Source organism: Candoia aspera, chromosome 6, assembly GCF_035149785.1.
Source record: "Candoia aspera isolate rCanAsp1 chromosome 6, rCanAsp1.hap2, whole genome shotgun sequence".
Lineage (NCBI taxonomy): Eukaryota > Metazoa > Chordata > Lepidosauria > Squamata > Boidae > Candoia > Candoia aspera.
This window is the reverse complement of record NC_086158.1, coordinates 77,318,293-77,345,676: the sequence shown is the minus strand read 5'-3', so window position 1 is coordinate 77,345,676 and position 27,384 is coordinate 77,318,293. Positions and strand designations below refer to the sequence as shown.

General features: G+C 37.7%; 1 protein-coding gene across 1 annotated transcript in view; it reads left to right on the top strand.

Moving 5' to 3' along the window:
- PCDH15 (protocadherin related 15) overlaps positions 1–27,384 on the top strand; it is a 357,851-nt gene that overhangs the window by 313,965 nt on the left and 16,502 nt on the right. The window contains exons 26-31 of the mRNA XM_063307469.1: positions 464–679; positions 3,872–3,960; positions 8,938–9,114; positions 14,750–14,968; positions 17,776–17,784; positions 18,748–18,858. Of these exons, the coding sequence (XP_063163539.1) occupies positions 464–679; positions 3,872–3,960; positions 8,938–9,114; positions 14,750–14,968; positions 17,776–17,784; positions 18,748–18,858 (821 nt within the window). The remainder of the gene's footprint in view (positions 1–463; positions 680–3,871; positions 3,961–8,937; positions 9,115–14,749; positions 14,969–17,775; positions 17,785–18,747; positions 18,859–27,384) is intronic.

Sequence of the window (27,384 nt, the reverse complement as noted above, 5' to 3'; positions counted from 1 at the left end):
CTCTAGTAAACTATCAGACCCTTTCTGAAATGGTAAGGCTTGGCAAAATCATGATCAATGTCTAGTGTATGTTTTCATTTATTATTATTATTTCAGTGGGAGACACTAAATATTACTTAACCTTTTCATTTCACTAATTTCACTCTAAAATTTAATTTTGAATGAACTTTTCCATAGATTTTTATGAATATGGGAAAATATATTTTTCACTGATAATATACATGCTCTAGTAATATTTTTAGGCAATTCTGTGTGCCCATGTAGTTCTGTAAATTCCCCTTGATGCTATTTTTGAAGATCTAATTTCTTTTGGAAATCTTGATAATACTAAAAAATGTTTGATGCTACTAATGTTTGTACTTCAAAATTTGTGCTGTTAGTGATATTGTATGCAATACTTTTTAGTTTAGTTTATTTACTATGGATATTTTTCTTTATGTCATCTCTCATTTTTACCTATCAGGCCCATGATAAAGACACTGGCAACTATAGCGCCATGCAGTATAGACTTATCATCCCTCCAATCAAAGATGGCAAGGAAGGCTTTGTGATTGAGCCATATACAGGGCTTATCAAAACAGCAATGCTCTTCAAAAACATGCGACGATCTTATTTCAAGTTTCAGGTCATTGCAACTGACAATTATGGAAAAGGGTTGAGCAACAAATCAGATGTACTTGTAAGTATAGTTGAATAGATACTTTTCGAGGATCGTTCTTGTACATTTATTTTAGGACAATTCACCTGTTTTTGCAGAAATTTGTCTTTGTAGTTTCTTGATCTGATTGCATTAGACAGAGCTTCTGTTGCAGTTAGTATAGGTAGCTGCGAGTCTTTTCTTGCTGATGTCTGCTTGGGATGGCAAAAGCAAGTCTTATCAATCACTTGAAGATGTTGATTTTTATTTGTTCGTACTTAATATATTTATTTATAAAACCCTAACATTTTATTTTATCTGGAATTACGTGTGAGAGACGGTTTTTCTTTTATTTCCCTTCCCCTTGTTTTTCTGTATGTTCCTTTCTCTAATAATTTATTTTTTACATCTAGAGATTTGGCTTCATTTGCTGTAGTTAATAAAATAATTTCCTGTTAAAATTCCTTTACGTTTCCTGTGAAATCACTCCCATGTGCATTCTTGCCCATTGTGTTTCAGGACTGGCACAAGCTTTGTTAAGGCTTGTATTTCTCAGCATTGGGCGTGAAAATCCAATGCACCTTCCTTTTTATTTTTACTAGGGCTGGCTGAAGAGAGAAATCATGGACATTTTGTTACTTTCTCTCAAAGGAGTGTATGTATGTGTGTGTGCGTGCACATGTGTGCACATCTGTATGTGCAGGGTTATGTCTAGCCCTTGAAATCAAAATGTTTGCTCACACTTATTTTGGAAAGGACCTTAATTCATTGAAACTGCATATGTTTTGAATCGGTGTATCTCCAGGTATGGCTGGAAAAGGCTTCCATCAAAAATCATAGACAGTTGTTGCTGGTCAGTGTAAGCAGGACTGAACTGGATGGGCTGATATGTAGAGATGTCATAGATGGCAAAAAAAAATACAGATAACTGAAAAATTAAGGCAGTTTTTTAATTGCCTTGCAGATACAACCTCACCCCCCGCACGAACACTCATACACATATAGCTATGTATGCTATTCCCGATGCTCACTGACTTTCAAAATGAATTTTAGGGATCTGCAGAAAAAGTCTAGATGCATGTATAGGACTAGAAGACAGTTTCAGCTGGAAATATTATCTGGCCTAAATTATCCACCTGTGACAAAATTAAATTTGAACTCCGTTTTCATCACTATAACCACGACACTGCTTTCCTTTTAGTTCAATAGCATTATTTAATGTAGTTTTGTTGAATTTCAAAAAATGTACACTAGTGCTTATTAAAATTCCTGCATTATCTCAAAGATGATTTGTCATGCATAAATCTCCCTTCAGAGAGCAAATCAGGCTGGTTTTTTGTTTGTTTTAATATACTTTTGGCATTGCCCTAGATTCTAAAAATTCATCAGAATGATCCTCCAGAACAAGGGAATGGACAAAACATCTTCTGTCTGTGGATAGTAAACAAGTTTTAACAAAGGTCATTTGGGGTTGTTCTGAGCTTTTCCAGTCATTGTGGAATTCGGGGTGCTATGAGGCCAGGCAAGCTTAGTTGCAGGGCATAACCAGTTAATCAACACTTGCCTTTTTGGGCCAGCAACTGTGCATAGGGAATTGACAGCCAGAATCCTGGTCCCCGTCTGTGTCCTTGTTTAGACGTTTTGCTCTCGTCAGTCTTGCACAAAGCATTAACCTCTTACTTAGGTATATAATAATAAGGGGAACAATTCTACTCTTTCAGGGTCTATCCTGATAGCATAGGGATAGACTGACTTTATCGTGTCTTGCATTCTCTATTTGGACTCCTTTTTGAGCAAGGACACCAGTATGGTGGGAATGCAGCTGGGAGCAAGGTGCAGATGTCTCCTGTGATACCTCCCACACTAAAAGGTAGTGGAATGGTTTTCTCTCCACAGTGACATTCACTCACTTTGCAGAAAAACTGGAATTAGCTGCATTGTTGGAGCTACATCTCTGCTTGGAAGAATCCCAAGATTTTCCCTTCAAGATCTTGTGTGTTTGGAATAAATTTATTTATTTAAAAGACTTATATCATGGAGTGCTGGTTCTTTTCATAGCCTTGCAGAAGATCATAACTGCAGAATATCAAATTATGTTTCTACCATCATGATGATCAAATTGTTTTAAATGACATTAAGTAACCAAGCTACTTATGCAGTTCAAGTACTCAGATAGTCTAACGAAATTAATTGACCTTTGTGCTACTTCAGACATTATCAAGAGACTTAGTTTTGTCATCAAGTATATATACATCAGGAAACATGCTTTATATTTTATACATATATCCAACTGCTTGATTAGTTTCCGACTGAGTTGTGGTTGGTGCTATTATAGAATTTGTATGCTGTGTTGCCAACGGTTTAACTTAAGTTACTTGACTAATTTGTGAGCTGTAGAGGTCATTGTATCAATTTCACTCTCCTCTCAGCAACCCAACTGCTTCTTTTTCCTACCCAGATAAGCTGAAAAAAGCATGGCCTTATGTGACCAAGGAAATCAGGAATTTCCTCTGCTTGCAGCCTCAGTTGTATGTAGACCACGCTATTCATTCAAGCCCATTTCCTAAGGGCACACCATTCTTGCAACTAAGGTTATACTTCATTTGAGGTGAAGGGGGAGTAGAAACACAGCTTGATCAGCTCTTTCAATGTTCATGTGGATAAATTCTCCTTTTGCTTACACTGTACCTTGTGCTTGCCCTCCTTGTGTACTCTATACACAGAAGTCAATATGACCTGAGATTTTCCAGCTTTGTTTGTCGTGCATTACAGATAGATGGATAGAGACTGATGGGAAATGGTGTAGAGGGTCAGTTTTGTGTCATAAATCCTACACCCAGTTACACTCAAGTGCACAATTTGGGAAGTGAATCTCCATATAAAAAGACACAAAACTGCACCCAGATTTTATAGAGTTATAATACAGGTATGGATAGTAAAAGGCAATATGCAAATGATGGTATGTTGTATATTACTTAATTATAAAACCTGGTTTGTTTAAATGAAAACATGTCATTTTTTTAAAAAAAAGTTGGTACTCCAGCCATATTTGTGTTTTAAAATCCCACCATGTTTAAGGAGAGAAAATTGTCTTGTCATTTTGTTATAGAAAGTTTCTCCATTCAGGTTCCATATCACTGGCAATCAAAGGGAATTCTCAAATGAGATCCACTTTCTACTGAGAAATACTGCATGTTTTGCAGACTCAACTACGTTTTTGCTTCTCTGTTTCAGGTCTCAGTAGTCAACCAGCTGGATATGCAAGTCATTGTCTCAAATGTTCCTCCTACCCTTGTAGAACAAAACAAAGATCAGCTTATAGGGTAATGAATATGTTCATTCCATAATCATCAAAATGTCACTTATGCTTTAAAACATACTGATCCAAAAACCTACAACAAAACTGGTGATTTTTGTAATTTATTTATTTATTTAAAAGAGTTTTATGGCCACCCATCTAAAAACAACTCTGGGTGGCTCACAACAATAAAACCCAGAAGTATAAAAATCATGAAGCATAAACTCATAAAACTAAAACAGAACCTGGTACCTCGATCATCCCCTTGGGATGCCCCACAACCAACTTCACACTTCCTCACTCTACCTCAGCACCTGGGTAAAAAGCCATGTCTTGATGGCTTCCAAAAGTCTAAAAGGATACCTTTTGGAAGCCTTCCAAAAGGCTACAAGGATGGGAACCTGCTGGATCTCTGGTGGGAGGGTGTTTCATAAGATAGGAGCAGCCATAGAAAAGGGACACTTCCAAGATCCCACTAGATGGCAAGATTTCAGGGAAGGGACCTGGAGCTTGCCTCCTGCAATCTGGTAGGATGGGCAGATACTCTCAGGGAGAGGCAGTCCCACACATAACCTGGTCCTGTGCCATGTAGGACTTTAAAGGAGATAACCAGCACCTTGAATTACACCTGGAAGAAACTGGGAGCCAGTGCAGCTCATACAACAGAGGTGTAAACATGGGCAAATCTAGAAACACCCAATACTGTGCACACTGCTGCATTATGGACCAGTTGTAGCTTCCAAGTGGTCTTCAAGGGCACCCCAAGTAAAGTGCATTGCAGTAATCCAAACAGGAGGTGACTAAAGAATATAAATGGTCAATCATAAAACCAAAAGAAGAAAAAGAAACCCTAGAGATTAATCAAACTGAGTACTACCTAAACAAGGCAAGTAAGCATGGTTCAGGCAATCCTACTAAGCTTTGGTAGCAAGGAATCTGTGCAGTCCCTAATTGTTTAACTTGGCTCAGACATCTTGGTTTGATAAGCTAAAACTTAGATCCTGTTCACGTATTCTCTCTGAGTCAGTCTCCAAAGCCATGTGACTAGAATCACCTACGCTGCAACCCTGTCTACTGACTCATTTACGTAAAAGTATAAATTAACCCAAGTGTTTGCTGAAGGGGCTTCCCTAAGCTTAATTAGCTTTGCACAGCTCTCGTTTAAATTAGTACACAGGGCTTAGAAGGAATCAAAGGATATAGCAACTGCAGCAAGGAATTTCAGGCTGGTCCTGCAAGATAAACCCCTTTCCTGTTTTAAAAATATTATTAACAAAACTCCACTATAGTTGCCTTTTTAGTAAAACAAAACAGAACAAAAACTTGCCCCTATTAAAAATTACTTTTTCCCCCCTATTCCCTATCAAAGAAGGTCTCTTAATGGAGACCTCCACAGTACAATTAAATTATTAAAATTGGTGATTCGTAACACAAATGAAAACTTGCTGTTCTGTCTGAGAATGATACTAACTTTGAAGGCAAAAATACTTGCTTTTCAGAAAAGTAATAATAATTACTTCACAGTTATCAAAAGTAGTTTGTAAGGTTGAGGATTTTGCTAGATTTCCCTTTTTAAAGGATGATTGTTGTTGTTTATTCATTCAGTCGCTTCCGACTCTTCGTGACTTCATGGACCAGCCCACGCCAGAGCTTCCTGTCGGTCGTCAACACCCCCAGCTCCCCCAGGGACAAGTCCGTCACCTCTAGAATATCACCCATCCATCTTGCCCTTGGTCGGCCCCTCTTCCTTTTGCCCTCCACTCTTCCTAGCATCAGCAACTTCTCCAGGGTGTCCTGTCTTCTCATTGTGTGGACAAAGTATTTCAGTTTTGCCTTGAATATCATTCCCTCAAGTGAGCAGTCTGGCTTTATTTCCTGGAGGATGGACTGGTTTGATCTTCTTGCAGTCCAAGGCACTCTCAGAATTTTCCTCCAACACCACAGTTCAAAAGCATCGATCTTCCTTCTCTCAGCCTTCCTTATGGTCCAGCTCTCGCAGCCATATGTTACTATGGGGAACATCATTGCTTTAACAATGCGGACCTTTGTTGTCAGTGTGATGTCTCTGCTCTTAACTATTTTATTGAGATTTGTCATTGCTCTTCTCCCAAGGATTAAGCGTCTTCTGATTTCATGACTGCAGTCAGCATCTGCAGTAATCTTCGCACCTAGAAATACAAAGTCTTTCACTGCTTCTACATTTTCTCCCTCTATTTGCCAGTTATCAATCAAGCTGGTTGCCATAATCTTGGTTTTTTTGAGGTTTAGCTGCAAGGCAGCTTTTGCACTTTCTTCTTTCACCTTCATCATAAGGCTCCTCAGTTCCTCTTTGCTTTCAGCCATCAAAGTGGTATCATCTGCATATCTGAGATAGTTAATGTTTCTTCCAGCGATTTTAACTCCAGCCTTGGATTCCTCAAGCCCAGCATGTCGCATGATGTGTTCTGCGTACAAGTTGAATAGGTAGGGTGAGAGTATACAGCCCTGCTGTACTCCTTTCCCAATCTTAAACCAGTCCGTTGTTCCGTGGTCTGTTCTTACTGTTGCTACTTGGTCGTTATACAGATTCTTCAGGAGGCATACAAGATGACTTGGTATCCCCATACCGCTAAGAACTTGCCACAATTTGTTATGGTCCACACAGTCAAAGGCTTTAGAATAGTCAATAAAACAGAAATAGATGTTTTTCTGAAACTCCCTGGCTTTTTGCATTATCCAGCGGATATTGGCAATTTGGTCCCTAGTTCCTCTGCCTTTTCTAAACCCAGCTTGTACATCTGGCAATTCTCGCTCCATGAATTGTTGAAGTCTACCTTGCAGGACCTTGAGCATTACCTTACTGGCATGTGAAATGAGTGCCACTGTTCGATAGTTTGAACATTCTTTAGTGTTTCCCTTTTTTGGTATGGGGATGTAAGTTGATTTTTTCCAATCTGATGGCCATTCCTGTGTTTTCCAAATTTGCTGGCATATAGCATGCATTACCTTGACAGCATCATCTCACAAGATTTTGAACAGTTCAGCTGGGATGCCGTCGTCTCCTGCTGCCTTGTTATTAGCAATGCTTCTTAAGGCCCATTCAACCTCACTCTTCAGGATGTCTGGCTCTAGCTCCCTGACCGCACCGTCAAAGCTATCCCCGATATTGTTATCCTTCCTATACAGATCTTCCGTATATTCTTGCCACCTTTTCTTGATCTCTTCTTCTTCTGTTAGGTCCTTGCCATCTTTGTTTTTGATCATACCCATTTTTGCCTGGAATTTACCTCCGATGTTTCTAATTTTCTGGAAGAGGTCTCTTGTCCTTCCTATTCTATTGTCTTCTTCCACTTCCGCGCATTGCTTGTTTAAAAATAATTCCTTATCTCTTCTGGCTAACCTCTGGAATTTTGCATTTAATTGGGCATATCTCCCCCTATCACTGTTGCCTTTTGCTTTCCTTCTTTCTTGGGCTACTTCTAGTGTCTCATAAAGGATGATAATATAATAAATATAATATGTAATATATAATGAAAAATGTTCATGTTCAGAACTGAGCAGAGCCACATGGACCATCGCATATATCACAATTCCCAAGAAAATGGTTTGGGGCTGCTGACACTGATACTAAGTGGGCATGCGCTGGACTGGTCCCATGGAGAGTAGTCACTGGGACTCCATCTAAAACAGGGTTCCCCAAAGTGGTCAATATCGACCCCCAGGGATCGATGGGACTGTCCAAGGGATCAATGTTGTTGTTGTTATTTTTATTATCATTCATAATACTATTAGTTAAATTAGTATTTATTAAATTATATTCATATAATAAATGTTTGGGGTTGATGGACAATCAGAAACTACTTCAAGAAGGGGTTGATGAGCATGGGTTTGGGGACCTCTGATCTAAAATGAGAGAAAAACTAGTTTCTTTAATATCCCCAAAAAGGATTCCAGACAAAACTATAAGTTGAACTAACTTCCCAGTGACTCCCCAGTGCCTTATACTCAATAGATCCATGAGGCATGGTAGGAAAGACAATACACAAAGACATAGAAAAGAATTGGTTGAAAATTATGTGAAGAACAGTAAATGGGGAAAAAGGGAGAGCCTCTTTTCTGTTCATCTTATGACAGTGGTTGGTTGTGAACAATTTAAATATAGCTGTTTATTACTCAAATTTAGCCACCATCCAACTCCCTCAAAAGAGGGACCCATAGACTGACTATTATTTTTATATGGACTCAGATTTTTATTGTAGGGATTGAATTTATGGATTTATGTAATGTTGGTAATATTGATTTAATGCTCTATTACTGTGCCACATGGACTACTTTTAAAGAGTCAAACACATGCAGTTCCACATTGACTATATATGTGGAAATCTTTTTTTGTTTATAGATCACAATGGCTGGATCTCTAACAGTTGTCAGCTGTGTTTTACATGTTCCTGACCCATTGTAGCTCTGCACTTGCATTGTTTAAACAATCTTTTAACAACCTTTTCAGTTTCTGAAAATACCTGTGACTTAACTGCCAATCTTGTTTATTCTGTTCTAGTAAGCCTGACAGTCTGGCACTCCAATTTTTCTCAGAGGTGTAAAGCTTGGGCATGTGAGATGTATGGCCACTTTTTTGTTATATACACTCATACTTATTGCAACTCGCTGTGAACAGAGTTTGTGGAATTTAATAGCTTCTGTAAAAAGATAAAACCTATTCCTTTATCATGCCTACCAGTTCCATCTGTAAAATACCATTGCGATTTCCCTCCAAACAATTTAAAACTCAAATCCTGTCATAAATACTACAAGGTAGCATTAAATACCTCATGCTTGCAAATAGTTTTTCTGGACTCCCTTCCTTCCTTCCTTCCTTCCTTCCTTCCTTCCTTCCTTCCTTCCTACACACTTTTGAACACTGCATTTTCTTTATAATATTTTAAGATCTGAACATTGTTTGTCTTACTGCAAAAAAAAATCAAAGAATATGGCCAATAAATTACAAAAAAATTGCCATTATTAGGATTCTGGAACGTTATGTTCAAGACCAGATTCCTGGTGCCCAAGTTGTGGTGGAATCCATTGGTGCTCGCAGATATGGTGATGGATACTCAGAAGAAGATTATTCCAAATCTGACCTCATGATCTATGCAATCGATCCTCAGACTAACCGTGCTATAATGAGGAATGAGCTTTTCAAGTAAGTAGTTAAGCATATTAACGCACTAAATGTCATTTGAGAAAATAGGCCTTTGTATCCAGGCACTGACTGCATTTGTTGCAAAATTAGCATTTCTGTTCTTTTATGTGCCTAATGTTTACAGCTGCAGATAATATCATACGGAGAGCATATGACAATTTTGGTGCCACACAACTGCAACTACTTAAGAGATCATCTTTGGACTTGAAAATACCACAGTCATGATTTAATGCTTGGGTTCTGATGAATACACAGACTCAGATGGGGATAATCCTAGAAAAAAAAAAGTAGTCTAAATGTTATCTATCTGCCTATGGTACATTTCAAGCAGACATATAATCACATATGCTGAATTTCACACACAGTTTATTGGCAAAACCAACTGTTGTACCTCAGTTATGACACATTTGCAGTAATGTATTTGTGTTCTGTTATTCATAAGATTGTTCTTCTTTGCTGTAGTTTCTGTGATTCAAACATATGGGGTTTTGTACCTGCACAGCTCCAAATGTTTCAGAGGCTCAGTTTTTTTGGCAGAGCCCTGGCTTACTATAGATCACATATGAGACTGTAACCCAAGAGATGAATGGTCCCAAATCTGTTGTTCCAAGATTTAACCAATGAGGTGACTTTCAACAGTTGCTGTTTCCCTCATTAGCATCAGAATAGGAGAGGACAAGACAGCTGAGGCAGAACAAGAGGTACTAATACCTTTGTCAATACTGTGGGACCAAAGGTAGAATTGATGGCGTATCCATTTTCTTTCTCCCTGGATTTGACAGTTGCTTATTTTTGGAGTGCATTCTGGAACATGGATATTAGGGCCACCTGATTTCTCATGATCAAACATTCATTATTGAATAACCTCCAAGAGTTAATGGTGCCAATGTTCCTTTTGAGACCAAGGCCACCAAAAGTACAGGCAATTTATCCCAGTGGGAGACAGTGGAAAAGTAAAGAGTTAGTGGATCTGTCTGGGACTGGCTTACATTTATTGTATCTCCACTGTACTAAGGAGAACTAGGCCTGGTGATAGAATGTGATGTTTTGTGAGCCATAAGCTTAAGAAGTAAATGTTTGTGAGCTAACAAATGAATTGTGATTTATTGGCAGTATTTTTTTTCCTCTGGACTTTCAAACCTTGTGTGGGTAAATTAATACTGACATACAAAAATATGTTGATGTTAAGAAAATTGGCACATTGTCACTTGATGGATGGAGAGGGAGGTTACAAATCGCTATTGTATTAAAGTAAAAAAGAAGAGTCTTTATGATCTACAAACAGCAAATATATAGACTGACAGTGACAAATGTTTGCACATAGAACTAAACAAGGAAACATTTGAGTTTTAGTTTTTTTCTTTTTTTGGTGGTGGTGGTGGCACTAAACTTTTGCAGCATTGGTTCTCTCTTCTTCCACTCCCGATTTTGAAATAAATATATGGTAGACTGCATTTAACTGTGTTTTAAAAATGTAATGTAAACTGTCATCAATGTCACTCAGCACAATCATTCCTTAAGATAGGAATAATTTTGTAAGTATATTACATATTTTTTCTTCATTATGCCAGTGTGATATTTCTATGCATGGTGCTTATCTTCCACTCTAAAATTTGTAATAAAATGCACCTAACTTTGAAATTCAGTATTATAATAATTCTGCCATTGATTACTGTAAAAAGCCTCACTTGTTTTTAGGAAATAGTGTAAGCAAGGCCTTCGGAATGAGGGAATGTTTTTTTTTTAATTTTTCAATATATAATTATGCCTTTTTTTTTACACTCGTGATATGTTAGCAGAAGATGACCTAGAATGCCAGCGGTTCTAATTTGCTCTTCAACGTGAAAGACTAGCCTGCCTTCATCCTTGATTTATTTCCTTTTATATGTATGTCAAGTGAAGCCAAATATTAGAAAGAAATAAACTGACCAAATTTCTAGCTTTTTATAATGCAGAATATCCAAAGAATTCAGAGCATCTTGATTGGAGGGGGGGAGCCAAGATGCAGCCATGATCATATGATCGAAGCCTTGCCCCCTTATACTTCTGTTACTGGTATACTGCAACTGGTGATATTATTTACATGGCTAATAGCTTGAGCCTATTCCTTTTTTCCTCAAAATTTTTATAAATAAGACTTCATGGGATTGACAGCCAAATAGCAAAAACAAACTATTTATTTATCTGATGTGGTTATAATCTGTTTCTCCAGAGCAATATAAATATGAGACAATGTCTGCCTTTGGTCTTATTGTCTCAAAAAAGAATGATGCAAATAAATACATAAAAGTTTAAGCAGAAAAAGGAGAATTAAAGTAATGAGGAGCTCATTCTTGTAAGAACCAACCATCATGGCCTTCATTCATTCAAGACTTATTTAATGGATATTTTTGAGATCTAATATCCTGGAAAATAGGTTGAATTTTCTCTCCTCAGCACTGGACTAAGGTATCACTTTGAACTACTGAGTCTATTTAATCTACAGTCTTGGTACTAAAGAAGATTAAAATATGAAAAATGAAGAAAGGGTATTTTTTTTTTTTTTAAAAAGAGCAGCTACTAATTAACACAGGCTTAGAGGCAACCTAATTACATTTTTCTTTAGCTTGCACAACCAGCTTTATTTTTCCTCTTCCAAAGCGTTCAAAAATTGATAGCATCAAAAGGCTAGGGAATACTTCCTTGGCCTTGGGATAGAGGTGAAGGAGTGTCAGTTTAGCAAAGTGAAGAAAAGAAATGAAGTGAAAGTTTCAGTCTGAAACATTAGCATACTTTAGACTTGGCAGGGAATCTCTAGCGGTTTGATCCCAGTAAGCTCAGATGTATTTCTGAATTTCAAAAGCAACTCCAGCTGGTACTTTCCTTTCTTTAATCCTGCAATGAGAAGTCTTGGAAGGGTCTCAGTCACCTTCTGCCATACTGTACACTGGCAGGATAATTTGCAAAGTAAACCAGATTTTTCAGCTACCTCTTCTGTGTCCCTCAGGATGTTCTGATCCCTAGACTAGTTTTCAAGGAATGGTATCTTGACGAAAAGGAGGATTTGGGAATAATAAAATGTCCATAATGTTTTGACTATGCCTAGAGTTTAATCAAATCTTTCTCAAAACAAGACAAAGCACAGATCTGTGAAGAGAGGCTGTATAGTATATTTTTCTCAGATTTTTTAAAACTTCCACAGTGATAATGAAACCAAAGCCATTTGACAGTGATGTTCATTCCCACCACTACCACATTATATGGTTTTAAGGAAACCTTTCTCTCCCCCTTATAAAATCACCATCATAATTATCAAGATTATAGTGTACCATATCCTACTTTTCAGATACGAAACATCCCCAATCAAGACTCAGTGGTTACACCACAGTGTCTTTGTGGTCACCCAGTGAAGATATGAAATTGTCCATGCAGGATCTGCAACTGCATGACTGAAGCCCTGCCCTTTTGTGTGTGTGTTGCACCTGCCATCTTGAGGGAGATTTTTTTATCCCCTGTCTCTATACAAATCACTTTTCCTCAGAAAATAGACTTAGCTGAAAGCAGCAAAACCTATTCAATGAGCACATGTTTAGTTTTTCCAACAAAATTACTGGTTCTGTAAAAATAAGAATGCAAATAATGCAGTGTGCTGCATATTGCAATGACTTGGTGCCACCTTAACACTAAAAAAGTTAGACAGTATATGAGTGAGATTTGGATTTCCATATTTTCACTTTCTTTCATATGCTCCTTTTTCTTCCTGTACTTTCTGATTTTAAGCAACCCATACTTTACCCAAACTATTATTTGCCTGCATATCAACAATAGAAATTGCAACTGTTTTAAAGAAAATGTGGTCCTTTTGCCCAGGTTTGCCAAAACGTGGTGTGTGTGATTAAAGAGAAGAACATCTCCTAAAATAAAAGATGCAGAAGGCAAGATGACGGCCACTACAATACGATCAAAGCTCTGCCTTTTTTAAAAAAAATGTGTGTTGCCTGTGGGCACAGCTTCAGTTGCATGTTTAGCCACCATCTTCACCCTTGCTGCCAAGACCAGGGGGGTCTGATTATCCCCCTCCCCATGAGACACTTGTGCTGACCAGTAAGGCAAGAAAAAGTCCTTTAAGGAAATGCCCATGGGAAAGGAATCTCTCCAACCAGTTCTATTGACTAGGAGTGTTGATTTAAGCTGCTGATTGGAAATGGTGCTATAGCTGTTAGGCAGTAACTGAGTAGTTTTCTACCATTCTTGACTTCCACTCCATTCTAGGCCCAAATCCAGATCATACATAGTGACTTCTTTCTCCAAGCTGAACGTGGAAAAGATGCTTCAGATGTTCATTGCACCTTCTCATTTATCTAGCAACTCGAATTTATAAGGATGGACAACTGCTTTGGTATCTCAAGAGCCTATGGCTCTCTTAACCTAGTGGTGTCCATTATGGATCATGATGAGAGCAGCAAGTTAGGGAAAACTGGTTACAGTTATGGCATATTTGGTGATGGTTGTTTAACCCATTAATAAAAAAGGTTCACATTTTATTTGGTCTAGTGTTTTTGGCCAGGTCTTCAGGTAACCTTACTGGGAAATTCCACTGATTTATATATGCTTTTATTCTTTGTATTTGAACATCTTGTGGCATTCAGGATCAAAATGCAGTTGTAGATATTCAGAATGTCTGTGTGTGAAGTTATTTGCTAACACCACCCACACTGTGACCTGCATGTTTTTTTTTCCATTCTCAGTACTAGGAGAAAGGTACTATTAAGATCAAAAATACTTGCATTATCCATTATCATTCATGAGGACAAAAAAGAGGGATAGCTTCTGAGACAAACTGGCTTCCTAAAAATAAATTTTAAAAGCCCTCACCTCATTTTGTAGTTTATGTCATGTTTCATCTGGAGGATAATAAGCATAGATGAGCTATAAAAATTGTAGAAATAGAGATTTGTAGATAAATTGCTTATAAAATTTTAAAGAGACAGTGTTACAACTCCCTGAAGGACACTTCACATTCTTAATCAGTATAAATGGCATTTAATCCATGCAAGCATTATGTAAGAGAAGGCTTTCACTTTTCATTACACCTGAATTGTTCAGTTTAATGGACACTAGTTACTTTGACTCATGTTAACACAGAGCCCAACTGTAACAGCCCACAGTTTAGCTGTTTTTATTGTATTCATGGTTTATAGCCTGGTCTTTGAACAGTTGGAGTAATTTTGCTCTAAAGCAGGATAATCACTTTTCATATTTTCAACATCATGATTCCAATAGATTTGTTTCAGAACTATTTTATACTCTTTTGTTCTATTGTTCCTGGCTTTTAAAAATTACGCATCATCTTCACTGCCATTTGAGACAACCAGTGCGTTTTCGTTATGAAGCTGTGTCTGTCATCACAGATGGCACACTATAAACAACACTACTGCTATCAATCAATTAGAATGAAAATGAGATCAAAGAAACCCAAGAGAGGGCAAAAAGGGGATGAAATGTTCGAAAAGAACCATAGTGGGGAAACACAAAGTTGGCCAGGAGTGGTGGTGCAGACTATTAATACTTTTTAATATTGATTCAGCCTTTAAGAAAGAATGGGGGTTAGCTTGATCTTGCTTTGTCCTCTTGCTTTGTTCTCTTAACACTGAAGGTTTCTGGATGGCAAGCTTCTGGATATCAATAAAGAATTTCAGCCATACCTTGGGCAAGGAGGCCGTATTTTGGAAATCCGAACTCCAGATGTGGTGGCCAATGTCAAAAAGCAGGCACAAGCTGTGGGCTACACAGAAGGAGCTTTGCTGGCTCTGGCTGTCATCATCATCCTCTGCTGCATGCCTGCTATTTTAATAGTTATGGTCAGCTATAGACAGTAAGTATACAAGCACCATTTACAGTAGCTTGCATAACACTTACTATGTAGCAAAGATGGAAGTAGAAGGATTCAACAGAAGGCACTCGCTGCTGACACCCACAAACCCCACAAAACTTTTTAAAAAATGAAATAACTTCTTTAAATGGCAGCCTCCTCTGAGGTGTTGTGTGTCCTCACACAGGAACACCTATGATTCTAGTATTCTCATTTGAGATTCCATACAGTCTCAGGGATGAGATTACCAACTCTCATGAGATCTTGAGGTATTTTGGGGTAATTGAAAAATAATAATTGCCAGCCTGACTCATTGTGTGAGATAGGACACCTTTTCAGGTGTCAACTCCTGTTTTAAGTTGTGGTTCTTTTCAGTGAGCATCAGTTATTCACATTCAATATAATCAGATATTACTGTTTTTTTCCTGATCCTTATACTTATCCTCTCTCTCTCTATATATATATATACACATATATATACACACACACACACACACACACACACACACACACACACACATACACATACACACATATACATACACACACATACATACTTACACACACACATACACACACATACATACATACATACATACACCTTATATATAGTCCTCAGTTTATGATGGCAATTAGGACCAGAATTGCCATCACTAAGTGATGGGTCATAAAGCGCAATGTCACATGACTGTGCCATTTAGCAATGGCAGTTCCGGCAGTCCTGGCTGCCATCGTTAAGTGAGGACTTCCGACTTCTTGTCAGCTTCCCCATTGACTTTGCTTGTGGGAAGCCAGCAAGGAATGTCAAAAATCATGATTTACTCATTGGGTAAACCAGATAGGAATCACAAGCACAAGCACATTAGATGAGTTAATTCTACTTCATTGTAAAGCTACATTGACAGAATCTTGCAAGTCTGAAAGTACAGTTCTCTCCCCCGCATCCCGTCTCCTTTACCACCGAAGAAACTAGGGTGGGTCTCTTTTCTTGCCCTGTCCAGTATCCAGCTGTGGGCTATGCTGCCTCTTATCTGATCATTCCCTTGGCAGTGTCTCTTAGCCCAGTCTCCCAAAGTCTTTCCCACATACCATTACATCGACTACCTCAAGACAACATCATAGTGAAAGCAGATTTTTTTTCCCCAAAGGAATGTGAAAGTCCTGAAAATACTATTCTTCTATGATCCTGACTTACATGTTTTAGGAAATATATCTATTTTCCTATTTCTATAGCTTCTCTTATGCCTTAATTAGCAGCTATAAAAACTAGCAAAATAACCGTTCAAGACTGCTACTTAGTTCAAAGAATATACTTGAATTAACATAACCATCATTAGTGATGCACATAAAATACAAGCATTCAGTTCTGCTTTCTAATAAAACATTTTTTTCAGTACATTGTAGCCCACCAATTTAATATCAATGAATTTTTGCCTTTCATTTTTTTAAAAAAAGTTGTAAATTTAAATGAATTTTTAATTGCTTGCTTGCCCATGGGAATTAGTATTGTTGTAGCAATGTAGGAAAATAATAAAAAAGATATATATCATTACTCTTTTCTATTTAGTGGTACCTTTGAAATTTCGGTATCCTACAGAAAAGAAAATAATTATGAACCAAAGATTAATGAATTAATAATGGAAAAGTTGCATATTCATAATGAACAAAATGCAGAGAGATCTCATTATTTTTACATTTTCTGTAATAGTTTATGTTTATTTTAAAATCCAGAGGAAAAATGCAAAGACACAGATTTGTATACAATTTGTATGTGCTAAAATATGTATACATGGAGGTGTAAATGTAAGTGAATGAATGAATCTCTATTATAGCCAAAAGCCAGAAACAGAAAGTATAACTGAAAACAATTAAATTAATTAAATAAGAAGTGGAGTAATACAGGCAATTGTAATAGTTGATATAAAAGTATGTTACAATTGTGGGAGACCTTTCACTAATTGATGCCTAAGTTTCATACCTGCTGCACAGTATTACAATCTGAATAAGGGCTGAACATATAAGTAGGTGTGAGCATTTCAGTACAACTATGGTATATCTCATTACTGCCAGGAATATATGATCAGGTGGCTTCTGCTAAGTCTGCAGTTGATGGGCAACCTCAAGGCCTTGTTCACAGAGAACATCTTCAAATGGAGGACTTTCAGATAAAGAATTGCAGTGAATAGCTGCTATTGAGTAGGGTAAAATACTAGACAGGCAGACAGACAGACGCACATGACCACTCTGTTTAATCCCTGGCTATTTAAACCTATGGGATTAAGGCTTATTTCTGGCCGTTTCTGGCAACAAGTCTGGTATATGTCCATCAGAAGGAAGGGTTTTTTTCCAATTATCTAGGCTTTTTTTTTAGTTCACAATAACCTATCAGGTTGTCCCCTTATTAAGAGTCAGCTCATGTTAGCTTTAATCTATTAAATCTGCATGAATCTGTGTTTTTAATAAAATATTCTCTCTCCTTTTTAGTTTGCCCTTAGAAGAGGTATTATTCCCTTGCTCTTTCAAAGGAGGGAAGGCTTTTTGTAAGCTGGTGTTTGGCAAGCACTTATCAAAAAATTAATTGCAACTAAATACTTACTTTCAGTAGGTGTTGTCTAATTAACAATACCTTATTAATGTATTAAAATATCTGTAATTGGTTAGTCCAATCAATGAAAGATTAAAGATGCAGCCCTAAAAATGGGGTTCCATAGCCTATGAAGTTTATAAGAATTTTCTGAATTATTTTTCTACATGAAACTCACTGTTCATTCTCTTTTATTTCTGTTTTACCATTCTGCATTACAAAACAGATTTAAAGAGTAAGTATTTATTTTTAAACTCTATTTGCCTTGTGTATGAGTATGCAAAAGTTTAGCTTTTGCTTGAGGTACAATGATTTCAAGAGGAAGAGGGAGGTGTGTATCAGTAGAACAGTATATAATGACTGAAAAGTGTGAAGCTTTCCACAATGGGCTTAGGACATTAGAAGTGTGCTAGGAACATAGATGTTTTGCCACTCAACCAAAGGCAAGATATTCACCCAGGTGATGTGTCCCTTTACAGCTTTTAATATCTAAGGCAATTTGGTTCTATAGAAAAAAGTTATTAACTTATAATATTGAGATTGTCCAGATTAGGTTCACTGTAATATGTATAAGTAAATTTATGTTAGATAAAATTTACATTGAAAATGTGCTTGAAACCAGGTGTTTGTGTGAGTCAAGAAAGGTCATTTTTATATGAAAGATAGAATCTTAAACATGACTGGGGAGACAAGAGGAAAATACAGTCTAATTATATAATCACATTGATTTAAAATCCCAGAATACTATCCTAATACAGGTGAATCTGCTAATTCAGTAGTCACTCTTGAGATAATCTAGTATTATCTACTCTGTAACCCCAACATGTTTTTTTTTTTCCTTCCTTTGGCATAGGTGTTAAAAAATTGTGGGTATAATTCACATTCAGGTTTAGGTATCCCAGTTATTGATTTTAGGAAACTGGAGTTTATAATTCAGCTGTTCCAGAACCTTCTAGCCAAGCATGCACAAAAATACTGTTACAATAATCCGTTATAACAGAACTGACTATATCTGCATTAAGGAGTCAAATTTCATTCTGTTTGCAATATATTCAAATGCTTAGCATTACTATCAATTACTAGGTGAAAAGTTCTAATGAATACTCTTCACATGGCTATTTCTACCAATGTGGGCTTGTTAGAAAGACTCTGGTTCTCTTCAAATCTCTTCACTTCTTCTCCATGCAATTCACCCAAGGAGGCAAGCTGAATGTGCAAAGACAGCTCGCATCCAGATGGCCTTACCAGCTGGCAAATCAGCAAGCATTCCTGCCAATAATCTCTATGAAGAACTCGGTGACAGCACCATGTAAGTCCTCAATGAAATTTAAAATGTTAATAATGCAGGCTATAATTTTGATACTTTAGAAATTACAGTCATCATAGCCAAGTAAATTAATATATAATCTCCTAAATATCAACCACATGATGGAGATCATCACAGGGGAATTATGCTGGTAAGACGGGCAATAAAGAAATGGTAATTATGTAAGCAGAAGCCTGCAGGTAAATTTTGGAGCACACAAGAGAAATGTTCCTCAATTGTTACAAGCATTATTGTTAATTTGGTATACCAAGTATCATCTTTTATCGATTTTTTATAATTTTATAGATTCAGTTACATATTTTAAAGTATATATATTTATTTTTGATATGACAGAATTAAGTAGTTTCTCAGGTCCAGCCTACTCCTTCCTGTACAAGTGAATTCTGTTTAGAGCATTGGGAAGATCTGATCAAAGCATATGTGTCTGTGTGTGCATTAAAAGGCTTACAGAATCAATGCACCCAAAAACTGGAACAGGGGAAGGAGAGAAAAGTGAATAGTTTAGCATTTCTCCCTAGGCACTCCAGAGGAGACCAAGTTTCATCAGCGTATGAAAATAAGGTAGGCCTTAGCACGGTTGGCCTCTGGATGCTGTGTGTCAAGACCAAAGGGAGCTCAGTGGAAAAGAAAGGGGATACAGGCATAGTCATAGCAAATTTGGGGGATGGAAGATAAGGATTTACATGACCGTAGGCAGGAATGTAGTCAGAACTGAAGAAGAAGTCCAGAGAATATAGAAAGCCAAGTGTCTGCATTATTACTCTCCCTGTCAAGCTATTTGGAATATGGAACTGATTCCACCTCTGAGGATTTGTAAAGTTCTGTCAGGCTAAACAGACTTACAGCTCAGCTGACAGTAGTCATGGTAGCATGTAGGTCAACCTGGTCTGTCAGCCTAGCCAAGGAACTAGTACATTGGAGATGCAAGATATATGTTGTCAGAGCTCAGATGAAGGAGAGTTTACTTGAACTTGCCTTCCCAGTGACTTAACAATCATCCAATGACCCCAGTCCTTGGAGAACCACAATATCACTCCCCTCTATATAATGGCTTGTGGTTACATTCGTTCACTGCGATTTTCTGAGACGTATTTAGAAATTTTGGGTTTCACTCAACATAATTAAAGCAAGATATGACTAGTAAGTATAATGTTTGTATATATGTATGAGAATATATAGACATGAACTGGGAAAAATTGACATGAACTGGGAAAAATTATGACCTACTATGGAAAAATTCTCGTTTCATTGTAAGAGCATGGAGGGTGGGTGGGTGGGTGGGTGTTTTTTTAGATCCTACATTCACACTGCAAAGGTCATCACCATTATATAGCCACTTGAGACTTCCATACAACTCTGCCCAAAGCCAATGTTTTTTGAATTCTGGCAAAATGTCTTGAATGCAATGTTTTTCTGATAGTTAGAAGATTGTGTCAAGAAGTTTAAAGGCCACATATGAATAGGAGGACCTATAGTAACATTCAAACATTTGTATGCCATATAAGCCAAAGAGCTGAATATACTAAGGTGTGGAAAGTTGAACAGTCTTTTCAACCTGTACAAAAACTTTGTACTCATAGCAAAGCTTCCAGCTGAGCACTAATCAAGCTCTATTGGTCAAGCCTGCCTCAGAGAAATGGGTAAAGCTGCCTTTAGTAATTGGACTTCAAAAAATCCATTGAACTCCAAGAAAGCATACAGAAACTCTTTTGATTAAAACATCATGTATGCTTAAGTGCGCCATAGCAAAATGATCTTCAACAATGTTTTTGCAAAATAACATCTTGTATCGTTTTAGTAAGTATCTCACTTTCAATTTTAAATATTTAATGCCAATACTTAATGATGCCTGCAAACTTAAGCAATAAGTGCTCTGAAGACAATAGCTTTTTTTCTTTTACTTTTCTAATTTCCTTGGGACTCTCATTCTGTTTTCAGTTGAAGTCTGTTTGGGTTGTGATTTACACAAAGCTTCTACAGATAGTATTTTGAAATTAAATGTATATATTATTTTATTTTTCTCTTATTTCTCTGTCTTTGGACATGTAGGCATCAGTAAGTAAACTCTCATAGTGGTGGCTAATATTGTAGCAAATGGAAACAGTGTTTTTTTTAAATAAATGCAATTATTGCATTTTTCTAGTATGTAGTACCTAGATTTCATTTACTACTTTCCAAAGGGAACTAGATATAGAAGATTAAAAACAGTATGAGTGAATATCAGTAACTTATAGCAAGTAGATTCTCTGCCCTTGAGCTTGTTTGTGTTAATGGCATTTCTCAATAATCAAAAACAAACCGCAATCCTGAATCCTTTCATTTATTACAGGACTCATTAACATCAGTAAGAATAATCTCAGTTATATGTTTTAAGATTTGCAATCATCAGATTCACCAATTATAGCCTTATTTTGTTCCTCATGTCTGCAATTAGGCTATGCTAAAACGGGACTGATCAGAATAAGCAGAGGAGAGAAAGAGAAAGATGGTTGACCAACCACTGTTCCTAAACCTGTTTTCCAGTTCTGGAAAACTGCTTCATGGGCTGACTCTGTTTTTCATTTGAAAAAAGCTTTATGTCTTCACAGATGACTCAAAACTAGGAGGAACCGTAGAAAAGCAGAAAAAGAAAAGATTTGAAAAGGCCTAGACTGGCTTGAACAATGGGATTAAACAAACAGGATGAAATTTAGGGAGCGAAATAAAAAGAGCCACAACTGGGGATAAAAAAATGAAAGGCGTGTGTATGGGATTAGGGACAGCGAATATGGCAGGCAGAAGTACATGTGAGAAGGATTGGGGTGTTCTAAATCACAAGCTGAACATGAGCTGATGGGATGATGTATCGGCTAAAAGGTCAAAGACCAGTTTAGACAATATTAACAGGAACATGGAATCCAGATCATGTGAAGTCTCACTCTTGATCGGTCCTTACTTGGCATACTGAGTCCAGTTTGGGGTACTGCACTTTAAAAAGGAATTGACAAACTGGAGTGAATTCAGAGGAGGGCCACCAAGATGATGAGGAGACTAGAAATCCAATCATATGAGCAACAGTTAAAAGGATTACAGAAGCTCGAGAGGAGATTTTTTCCAGTCTTCACATATCTGATAGTTGTCATATTTCCCTTCACTGAAGGTCTTCAGACAGATGATTAGCCATCTGTCTGAAATGCTTTAACAGATCTTGGTACTGAGCATGGGGTTGGACCAGGTGACTCAGAGGTCTCTTCCACATCTATGATCCTATGAAAAGCACAAGTGCAATTGGGATACCACCAAAAATGTATTTTCTGTAATGCTTTGTCCCTCCAGCAATATTAGCTACAAGTAGTTTCTAGACAGAGAAATCTGAACCTATTTCAAATGTGGATTGCACTTACATATTATAATACTCTATCTTGCTTATTATATCCCCTTCCCTTGTGAAGTAGTAAAAAAACTTGCTTTGGTTTAGTAGTTTAATTACATGTAGATTAATTACACTAGATCTTGATTCCTTAGAAGAACTTAGACTTTTTATTCACTTTCTGTTTCATATGTCCTGCATTCATGTTGTTTTTCTCATGCATGCTTTCTTACTTATGATTATTTTCTTTTCTTTCAAGTCTTTTTCTTCTCTACCATTTTCAACAAAGCAGGAGAAAAAATATATTGTTAGAAGAAGGAGACCGTCAAAGAGCTATTAGCAACTTTGCTTCTCGTGCAATTGAGGCCCACAAGCAGTCTAATATCAGAGGAACACTGAATAATAATCTTCCCAAATCTGCAAGTAATATTACATTTTTATCTGATGAGACTCCCTTAACTGTTCAAAACCCTCTGTACATTGAGGGTGCATTGCAGAGTTCCACTTCTGGGTTCTTACATGAAAGAAAATACGTTGTGCCCCATTTTTCTCCTAGAAGGTCAGCTTTGAAAAATGTTCTGTTGGGAGGCCCTTTGAGAGACATCCAGCAGGCATGGACTTTACCAACTCAGCTTACCAGGAAACATATTTTGGTCATTATGGATCCAATTCAGTGGGACCAGGAGAGAGACAGAGTAAAGAATAAAAGAGTTAGAATCCAACAGAGAAGATCTGATAGTATCAGTCCAGTCTTTAAGACCACTGCTGGCACAAAGACATCAGTTAAAGAGAAAGCAAGGCAGTTTGAGCAACAGGCTCTGCAGGAAATGAAACAAGTGAAATGCCAAGAGAAGAAAATTGTGCATTCACTGATGAGCAGCAGCTGTGCTCACGATGAAGAAAGAATGGTAGAACCAACTTCTGAATGTTTCCTTCCATTTCCAGACCATCCCGCACTTTCTTTTTCTTCCTTCCAAGCATGTTCTGAGGTGACTGAACTCAGAACATCAACAGCACCATCCATTACCATCACTCATCATGATGTTCCTGAACAGTTATCCCCTCCACCAAGCCATAAGCCAACTACTCCCCCTTTTAAGATCAAAATGCCTGTAGATGAAATGAAAAGTGTTGGAGACCCACCAAAACCTCCTCTCCCACTTCCACCTCCTTCTCCATTTCCTCTGCTACGACCTCCTCCCTCATTCTCACCTCCCTTCCTCATCACTCAGAGGCTTTCCCTGTCTTCCTCACCCACTCATGTTACAAAATGTACTAGGTCAACCTCCAAGCAAAACACGTTGCCATCACAGGCTTGTGTGTCAGAGCCTTCTGACTCTTCTCGCAGGCAACTAAAGGGGATTCTTAAAAACATCCAGAACTTAGCCGAGATTGAAAAATCGGTGGCCAATATGTATGGTCAGATAAATAAAAATTTCATTCTGTCTAAGGACATAGACAAGCCCAAGCCAATGACAAGTATGGAAACTGTAGCTGAAGCTGCTGAGCACAACCAACGGAATGGTAATTTGAACAGCTTAGTGGAGGAACTTGAAAAGCAATTTCCATCTCAGTCCACTGCTCTATGACAGTCCTGCGTGACTTTATGCATGATGTGTGCCAAGTGCATCATGCATCCCATACACCCTAGATCCGATCAGATGTTTATCTTTCTTCTTCTCTTTCCTCCTTCCCTTCACAGTCTGCTAATCTCTGATATCACTCTTCTTGAGCTGGTCCACTATTTCATTTTGGAATATTAAATTGTTCGTTTCTTAGTTTGCTCGGCTATGTTTAAGGAGGAAAATGAGACATTACAAACCTAAGAGCCGTAAGTGTGTTTTAGCACAGTTGGGATGCTAAATAGCAGAGGGATATTTTGTTTGGTCAAAATGGATTGTCTCAGGAGAGCAACTATTACGGCCTGTAGAAAGGGAATGTGGTTAACTTCTCTGGTTAATCTTAACTTTTCACCGAAAAGTATGGTTGGATGTCATCAGAAAACAAGTGATAACAACAATAACAAAAAACAGATTTGGCAAAAAGAAAAAAAGAAAAGAAAGAATAAAGATATTACAGTAATGTATCATCTTCTTCTGTAAATTAGAGTGCTTCGTGCCATGGCAACAGGCTTGTAGCTTTGATGAAGATTCTCCTGTTTGTCATTCACCCTGTTCTCCCTCCTGTTACCACAGCATGCCTTTTATTACTTCTTTATATACTGACACTGCACATTCTAAGTCTTCACTTTTGTAATATATTTTCTGTAAAAAGCCATTTAAAAAAAAAAAAAAAAACCCTATTAAAAATACTTTTCTCTCTACTGCGTGCTACATTGCTAAGCCTATTTCTTTTTCATTTTTTTCAGCCTGTCAAAAATAATAAATGATTTGAATAATTACTACAAAAAAAGAGGAAAGTATAAGCCCGAATTTCCCCAAAGCCTAAATTTAGCAAGAGTGTGGCTTTTAAACACTCTAAACAAAATCTACTTATGGTATTAACATTGTATTTTTTATTAAATTAGCTGCCTTACTCTAGTGAAGGTAGCCTTGTTCATAGTGGAAGTGGGTTAGAGGGAAAACAAATATTTGAGCCAAGGGCCAAAGCAGGAATAATGTAGAAGATCCAACTTCAAATCTTTTATCATTTGCTTAGGTTCAAAGCAATCAAGAAGGGAAGATGCTATGATTTTTTTTCTTAGGAGTACATTGCTGGGAAAGGGAAGCAAATAATTGTTTTGTTTTCCATCTTCCTTCCCCACATAAACAATCATGAGTACATACAACAACAGTTGACTTATTTTTTATAAAAGCTTTTATTAACCACAAATAAAGAAGGGAGGAAGCTTGGAACTGGGCTTGGAGCTTAATGGGAAATGTGGTCCAAAACAGCATTAGATTTTTTTTTATCCATGGCTTAGGAAAGGGGTGGATGCCATGAGAAAAACGTGGGGAGAAAGGATGGAGCATTTTTCGCAGTTTTCCAGGACTCCAGTAGAACTCTTTTAGAGCACCATGGTCCCAATATAATAAAAATCTATCTTGTGACATCAACTTTGATCCTTAGCTCACTGTTTCTTCCCCATCCCCTCCATTCCTTACTTTAAAAACAAAATCCTAGGCTAAAGCTCATATTTTAGAAGTATGTGTAATTAATGTTAGCAAACCAGGCATGTGGGGTAAACATCAAAAAAACAGTTTTCTGGGCTAACATTATCCATCATCAACAGGTAAGAAATCACAAATATCCTTTAGTTAAAGGTCTCAAAATACCCAGTTTTGCTTTGATGGTTGACTTTTTCTTAGTGACACAAGAATGGATGACTTGATCAAAAGTTGTCCAAGAGCCAGGTTCTGTGAGCTTCATCACTGCTGATACACTAGAAATTGAAAATCCACCTACATTTCTATGTATGCTTGCCTATACACATATAACCGCTGAATGCTATTTGGCTTTTTTTTGTATGGATACATATGCACACATTTATTTATTTATTTCAATTTATATGGCTGCTGCCTTAAATAATTCTGAGTGGCTAACAAGTATAAAATGCCACCTCGCTTGGGGCGGGAAGGGAAGTAATCACTCCTGGAATTGGCTGGTGCCCTAAAATGGCCCTTTAGATATACATAGGCGGTATCTATCGTCGTCATCTGGATTTTATACTATATCTATGCTTTACTTTATATTTGTTTGATATCTATTTACAGTATGTTTGTGTTACTTTAAGGCTTTTATCTTTATTGTAAACTGCCCACAGTCCCCCCTTTGCAGGGAGATGGGCAGTGGCAAAATTTAATAAATAAAATAAAAATAAAATAAAAACAGAAACCTTTATATGAAAATAACAGTAATAAAAAAACAATCAAAGATGCCAGATAAAGAATAAACTGCACAATCAGCACAAGGCTAAAACATAAACAGTCACATCCTGATGACTCAGGTTTTTAAGGTCTTCTGAAAGGCCAATAGGGTTGGGATCATCCATGCCCCAACATGGAGGCTATTCCACATGGCATGTGCTACGACAGATAAGGTATGTCTACCAGGACCCTAACCCTAATCCTAATCCCATAAGGCAACACTATTTCACAGAAGGGACATAGAGCATGCTCATCCTTAAGGATCTGGTGACAGGCAGAAGACAGGTGGATGCTTGGGTATTCTGGGCCTGGGCAACATAGGGCTTTATATGTGATAACCAGCACCTTGAATTGTACCTGGAAACCTACTGGAAGCCAGTGCAGTTCACAAAGCATATGTTTTATATGGGTGTACCGTGGTAGAGCACATTGCAATAGTTCAACTGGGAAGTAATTAAGGTATGAGTGATCATGAGCAGAGTCTCATGATTCAGAAGGGTTGTTTTTCTTCTTTTTAACGATGACAGTAGGTTGCTAGTTGGTGGACTCCTGGATGTAGCTGTTCTCTTGTATGTTGATGGTTTTGGGGGACTTCAACTTAGGCCTGGACTCAGAGTTGGCTCAGGAGTTCATGACCACCGTGGCAATCATGGACTTGATCCAGGTTGTTGATGGCCTGACTCATTGTGGGGGTTCATTCCTTGGATCTGCTGTTTGGCTTGGGCCAATAGCAACAAAGTTGGAGTTGAGGGATATAATTAACACTCCCTTGTCATGGTCAGATCACTCCTGTTAACCTTGGAGTTGTCCCCCTGCCCTGCAGTGATCTGTCTCAGGTCCCTGAGAGACCTGTTGGGGTTCCAGAGGGAATGTGGAATAGTTTCTGAATCTCTGCTGCAAGGTTTGACCAAGGCCTTGGTCACTGCTTGGAATGAGTGGGTGATGGTGGCCTTGGATGAGGTTGCCCCTGTGCAGATTTTCTATGTGTATGGATGTTGGAGGGCCTCTGATTTACAGAGGAACCGCAGGAGATGAGATGACACAAACGATGCCTGGAGCATCACTGGAGGAAAAGAGCACATCCAACCAGGCACAGGTAAGAACCTTATTAGGAATTACTTTATGGTGATAAGAGCAGTGAAATGTATGTATTTCTCCCTCTTACCATGTCTACAGATAGCTGGCCAGTGGCTCTGCTTGAGTGATTTGGTCCCTCCTGAATAAGGAGAAACCTGGAGAGCCTCTGCAATGTTGTTATGAACCTTGTTCTTGGCCTCTGTTAGATAAAGTTGC